Here is a 6,825-nt window from a genome sequence, read left to right as displayed (position 1 = left end):
ATTGAAAATATTATTGACCTTCACTCTGCTGTGACATCTTATTATTTTTGATTATTTAAGTCCCAAGTTAATCACTAATCACTTATTTTTAAATTAGAGATTCAATCACGTAGAATTTACTCTATTCAACAAATGTGACTACTAGCGAGGACGGCCACTACGTAACCGAAGTAAGAAGTTCCTCGTAGCAGTCGTAGCATTTCCCGCAACTCAGGTAAAGTTTTATTGCACCCTGCTTGCGGTCTTGTTGTTGATCGTAAGCCCCGCTCCTCTCCGTTTGACATCACGTAAAGTTGGTATCACGAAGGCTCACCAATAGCGTTTAAATTTATTATTTTAAATGTTAAAGTCAACTACTTTTATTTACACACAGTTCAGTAGTTTCAGCAATAATTTATCCATCCTCACAAACTTTCGAATTTACAACGGTAGTAGGGAGTTGGATGTCACATTGCTTGACTGCCTGTGAAGCCTTGTGAGTTTCGTGATAGCGGGGTAGAGTGCTGCCTCTCTTATTAGTTTCAAGCTTTGGTATTTTATCTTTTTAAACTTTATTCAAAATATTCCAAGTTATTGAATGAATTCAAATAGAACATGTTAGCTTGCAAATTTATGTTTGTTAATTAATGTCTTAATTTCCAATAAATATTACACATATAAAAATATTTTACTCATGCATCAAAAATAAATGGTCAACTTCACAAAAAGTTATGAATAATTACGGAAGTTTGTATAAAATATTGTTTGATTTACTATAGAATAACTTGTATTTCGACAAAGATATATTTTTATAAAAATGTGTTAATATTATCTTGTATTTGGATTAACAGTATTTAAAGTTCTTTGTAGCTCAATTTTGTCTTCCGGGTGTTTTGACTAAAATATAATTTCTTAGTCAATTGAATGCTTTTTATTTATTTCATTATTGCTTCAATGAGTAAGAATTCATCATTGAGCTACAGAGCAAGTTGGTCGTTTCAACTAAAAATTGGTGTTAAAAGGAATTATAATAAAAGTGTATTTGAAGAAAATCAGTCTTTTTAATTCTAAAATATTACAAAAGTTGAAGGTTTTTAACATAAACTTATCTTTTATATATATAATTATTGTTTCATATATGTTTATATAGTGTATGGAGGTCAGGGGTATTCTTTACAATCACTTGTCCAGTGATTGCTTAAAAGGATACACGGGTATGCGACCCCGGCTTCCCGAGCTACTATTGCTGACTCCCAACCTTGTAAAGCAATAGTATCCCTTCCTTTCTCTCATCTTTCCCGATTCCACAATCTCCTGTTACCTTTTCTTCCCACATCTTTTCTCCTTTCCCCTTATGGCGAGGTAGGCGTCTTTAGCATTGGTTTGCAACCTTCCTAGGAGAAGGAAACTCCGAATTTAAACCCGGAACTGGCTACTCCGTTAGGCGTGAGTAGGATGCAATCCGAAAAACGGCAGTAGCCTGCAACCGATTCGGTGGCTCTGCACGTATTGGCATGCCATTCCTGCGAGTCAAGCTGGAGAGGTCGAGAGGATGGCACAGGTCTTGGGCAACCCTGCGTTATCTATATGCGTCCCAGACGATGCAGTGTCTGTGGAGAGGAAACTTCACCCACGTCGTTCCGCGGCGTGGAAAGCAACACGGGGAGTGACAGTCACCGGTTCTAAGCCAGCACAAATGGACGTAAGTGTAGGCGCCAGGGGTCACTCTTGACAGTGGGAGGGTCCATCGTAGATCCACTGATCAGTTACCGCCCGCTTCAAACTGGGCAGCCCCCAGTCAATATGGTACTGGTCCGTCCCGGCATCGTATGTTCCCCTGGGGTGTTGGGAACATAGGGTTTCACCCGACAAACGGTGCTGTGTTGTTTTACACCCGCGAATAAACAGCGAAAAGGAACCAACAAAGCAACCATTTCCATGCGCTTCAGTACTTGGAATGTCCGTAAAATGAGGACAGGTCTCCCCGACAGCTCGGAGACTTCAGATTACGCATTTCAACTGCGCAAAACAGCTGCTATTGATCTGGAACTTGCACGCCTTAACATTTCTATTGCTGCACTACAAGAAACCAGGCTTCCGGATGAGGGCTCATTGCGAGAACAAAACTACACCTTCTTTTGGAAAGGCAAGGACTCAAACGAACACCGTGAACATGGCGTGGGCTTTGCAGTCCACAATACTTTACTAAATGCCATAGAAACACCGCGGGGTCTGACGGAGCGTATAATGGTCTTACGGCTTAACACTAAATGCGGCTTTATTACTTTAATTTCCGCTTACGCCCCTACACTAACCTCGACTGCGGAATCTAAAGACGTCTTTTACGATGATCTGTGCAACGCTGCACGCAATGTACCGCCCGGGGATCGATTGTATATACTGGGTGACTTTAACGCACGTGTGGGACAGGACAACGCCACCTGGCCCGAATGCCTTGGCTATCATGGCGTGGGTAAGCAAAACGAAAATGGCCAACGTCTACTAGAGTTTTGCTCTAAATTCCAGCTGTGTGTCACAAACACTTATTTTAAAGGAAAACTAATGCGTAAGGTCTCCTGGAGGCATCCCCGGTCCGGTCATTGGCATCAATTGGACCTTGTCTTAACCAAAAGAGGGGATTTGGGGAGGGTCGCCCATACGAGAACGTTCCACGGCGCGCAATGCGACACGGATCACTCCCTAGTGGCTAGCAAAATACGTCTTTCGCCAAAAAAGATTCATTCCTCCAAAACCCCTGGACGGAAGACCTTAAACCTTCCCAAAACTAGGGATCCTGAGTTAGTGGAGTCTTTTAGTTCAACCGTGCGACATCAGACAGCTACTTGGGATGTGAATGCTCCTATAGAAGTGGAATGGGAATCCATCAAGGAGCTGCTCACCAAAACTGCTGGTAAAGTTTTCGGATATTGTAGGGTGAAATCATCAGACTGGTTTTTCGAAAACCTAGATCAGCTTCAGCCTTTAATTGACTCCAAGCGACAGGCTGCACTCAACTACCATTTTGATCCCTGTGAAGTCACACGCGCTGAACTCTGCACTGCAAAATTTTCCCTCCAGCGAACTTGCCGTCAGTTTGCCAACGCGTATTGGATGGACCTGTGCAGAAACATCCAGGATTGTGCGGATGCAGGAAACTTTCGCGGTGTTTACGCGGGGATTAGAATGGCTATCGGCCCTGTACAAAAGAAAACGGCTCCCTTGAGAGAGATCGACGGCTCTATTATAACCTACAGTAGTCGTCTGCTGGAAAGGTGGGCAGAACACTACACAGAGCTTTATTCTCAACCAGCCGAGATCAGCCACGTAGCAAGGGAACTTATTCTGACATTACCGGTTATGGCTGAGCTCGATAGCCTGCCTACCATTGGAGACCTTCATGCGGCCGTTCTGCAGCTCAAATGCAACAAGAGTCCCGGGGTAGATGGTATCCTCACAGAACTCCTAAAACTCAAGTGTGTGTTACCACTTCTGCATAACTTTCTGGGCAAATGCTGGGAGGAGGGGCGATTTCCTCAGGATATGCGAGATGCAAATATTGTTACATTGTATAAGGGGAAAGGTGACCGCGGCGATTGTAACTCTTACCGCGGCATATCTCTTCTTAGCATCGTTGGCAAACTATTTGCAAGGGTCATGTTGACTAAACTGCAAAGTCTTGCTGAACGGGTATACCCTGAGGCCCAGTGTGGCTTTCGCTCTGGACGGTCAACCACGGACATGATTTTTACCCTTCGGCAACTTCAAGAGAAGTGCCGAGAGCAGAACACGCCCCTGCTGATCGCATTTGTTGATTTAAACAAAGCTTTCGATACGGTGAGTAGGGAGGGGCTATACATCGCGCTTGAGAAAATAGGATGTCCCCCAAAACTGCTGAAGCTGGTGAAATCTCTTCACGATGACACGAAGGGTACCGTTATCTTTGATGGCCAAATGTCCGACGCTTTCGACATGCGAAGAGGGGTTCGCCAGGGCTGTGTGTTGGCACCCACTTTGTTCGGCATATTTTTCTCCTTGCTGCTGAAAGTTGCCTTCGGTGATGCACAACAGGGAGTTCACCTACACACAAGAGCGGATGGGAAATTGTTTGGTACCGCCCAGTTGAAATCTTCCCGTAAACGAGAGGATTTATATATCGATAGTCTGCTCTATGCCGACGACGCAGCCTTCGTGGCGAAAACTCCCGGGGAGCTTCAGACTTTGTTGGACAAGTTTGCATACGCATGTTCGCTGTTCTCCATGTCCATAAATGCAACGAAGACCGTAATTCTAGCGCAGAGCTACACCTACCAGCCTTCTATCTTGCTGGAAGGCGAACCCTTGAAAGTAGTCGACAAGTTCTGTTACTTGGGGTCAACTGTGTCGAATAATCTTTCCGTTGACGGAGAGATTGATATCCGCATCGGCAAAGCGGCCACGACGTTCGGCAGGCTGCGTACAAGAGTATGGAATAACAAACACCTTACCGCAAAGACTAAGATGATAGTCTATCAAACTTGCATATTAAGCATACTCTTGTACGGAGCCGAAACCTGGACGTCGTACGCCAAACAAGAGCGAAGACTTAACACTTTCCACATGCGCTGTCTTCGTAGCGTACTTAACATCACGTGGAAGGACAGAGTAACAAATGAGAGAGTGTTGGGGATTGCACAGCTTCCTAGTGTTGTCGCTCTCCTCAAACAGAAACGCCTGAGATGGCTGGGACATATACACCGAATGAGCAGTGCGCGTTTGCCCAGACAAACCTTATTGGGCCAAATTGCGTTTGCAAAGCGTAACGTGGGGCGACCTATGCTGCGTTTCAGGGATTGCGCTAAACGTGACATGGTTGCATTTAACATTGATCGCAACTCTTGGGAAGATCTAGCATCGAACCGCAATGAGTGGCGGAAGACCATCTTCACGGGTTGCAAAACCCACGATAGCACCTGGTTCGAAGACCTGGCTCAAAGGCGTGCCAAGAGACACAATCGCGAGGGGGCTCCTCCACCGATGAATCCCCAATATGTGTGTCCAAAGTGTGGACGAATGTGTCGTTCACGGATTGGCTTATTCAGCCACGAACGGCGTTGTCGCATAAATAACACAGACACTGATTAAATCATCTGTCAAGATGTTACAGGCCTTAACTAATCTTTTATATGTCGGCTGTGCTATTTATTCGTGGAATATTTTATTTATAAAATTTTATTTGGGTTTAATGTTATGTTAATAATATCTTTATTTGTCTTTCTTCGGCGGTAGATTTAATACATTAGTAGACTATCGTACTCAATTCGACCGTATAAAAATGTATACATTTTTTTTATCTATGCTCGGGGATAACTTCGTCGTTTATGACGATTTTGATAAATCTTCTTTGTTGGATATCCTAAGTGTGGTACCATAAGGAAACCAGAATCTGATGATGGGATTCCAGAGAAATCGAGGGGAACCCTCGAAAATCCGCATAACTTTTTACTGGGTGTACCGATTTCGATGATTTTTAATTTAATCGAAAGCCGATGTTTATCATGTGGTCACATTTAAATTTCATCGAGATCTGATTACAACTTTTGGGGTATTCTTTGATAATGCGTATTTACTTGACTATTTACCTACGTTGTATTACTTGTCGATATAATTGAAGTCGGTTTTCTTCGCTTGCCTGCAAACACAACTATTCTTCTATCCATAAACTATCACTGGCTGTATTATTCCCTTTCCATCTTCTTCCGGTCCTAGTGCAGAACATCTTTTCTTAGAGCTTACTTTTTCTCACTCTAAGCCCCTCCTATGTGTGTTTTATAATCCTTCTGTTTCTATTGACTACTTTTCACAACTAGAAAGTCTTCTTGAAAAATTCTCTCCTCAATACGATCACACCATTCTCATGGGTGATTTTAACACGTGTTTACTAAAAAATGACTATAAATCTGTAAAACTCAACTCTCTCATTACTTCATCTAATTTAAATATATTACCTCTTTCGGCCACACACTGTTTCCCAAATCGTAACCCCTCTCTTCTCGATTTAATTATTGTCTCCTCCACTGACCTTGTTGAAAAATATGATCAGTGTAATGTAACCTTATCTACTTATCGTATAGACTGCGACCACCTAAACCAAAATCTAGGATCCTTATGCTGCGTAATTTTGATGGAATCGACCATGATCGCTTGCATGAAGATGCCGTTAAAATCGATTGGTCGGTGGTTCTCACTGCCGATACAATTGATGAGCGTGTTACTACGTTTAATTCTCTTTTAACTAATCTTTATAACATCCACGCTCCCATTCGCCCAGTTCGCATTAAACATTCTTACAACTGGTGTATGAGTAAAGCTGGCGTGCCGCAAGGTGGCGTGTTGTTCCCTCTATTATTTTCGATTTTTATTTCATAAATTTGTTGAATAAAGATCTTACATCTATTCAACGATGGAGTAAGTCTTGTGGTTTAAGGGTTAATCGTACAAAAACGCAGGTTATTGTCGTCGGCAGTCAGAAGTTGATTTCCCGTATCAACTGGACGCAATTACCGCCATTAATAATTGATGGGGTTTAAAAATTTTTTTTTTTTTTTTAATATCATATCAAAAATTGACCGCTCCAATCCAATCCTCCAATTTGAATAGTTACGGGTTTCTGTAAAGAGCTCACTATAGACGGCGCCACGGTTCGCTTAAACCGAAAATTAAAAATTATCATATCAAAAATTTCGCTCGAGCGGGTGTATCGTTCCATAGCTTAATTGGCTAGAGCGCCGACACGGTAAGTCGGAGACGCGGGTTCGAACCCCGCTGGAGCGGTCAATTTTTGATATGATATTCAAAAAAAAAAAAATG

At 42.8% G+C, this 6,825-nt stretch overlaps 1 protein-coding gene across 1 annotated transcript; it reads left to right on the top strand.

Moving 5' to 3' along the window:
* The first annotated feature begins 1,947 nt into the window (after positions 1-1,947).
* Positions 1,948-5,100, top strand: LOC123661447. Its single transcript, XM_045596403.1, has one exon. The coding sequence runs from the start codon at positions 1,948-1,950 to the stop codon at positions 5,098-5,100; it is 3,153 nt and encodes a 1,050-aa protein (XP_045452359.1).
* Positions 5,101-6,825: the final 1,725 nt, after the last annotated feature.

Source organism: Melitaea cinxia, chromosome 17 (assembly GCF_905220565.1).
Source record: "Melitaea cinxia chromosome 17, ilMelCinx1.1, whole genome shotgun sequence".
Lineage (NCBI taxonomy): Eukaryota > Metazoa > Arthropoda > Insecta > Lepidoptera > Nymphalidae > Melitaea > Melitaea cinxia.
This window is presented reverse-complemented; position numbering and strand designations above follow the sequence as displayed.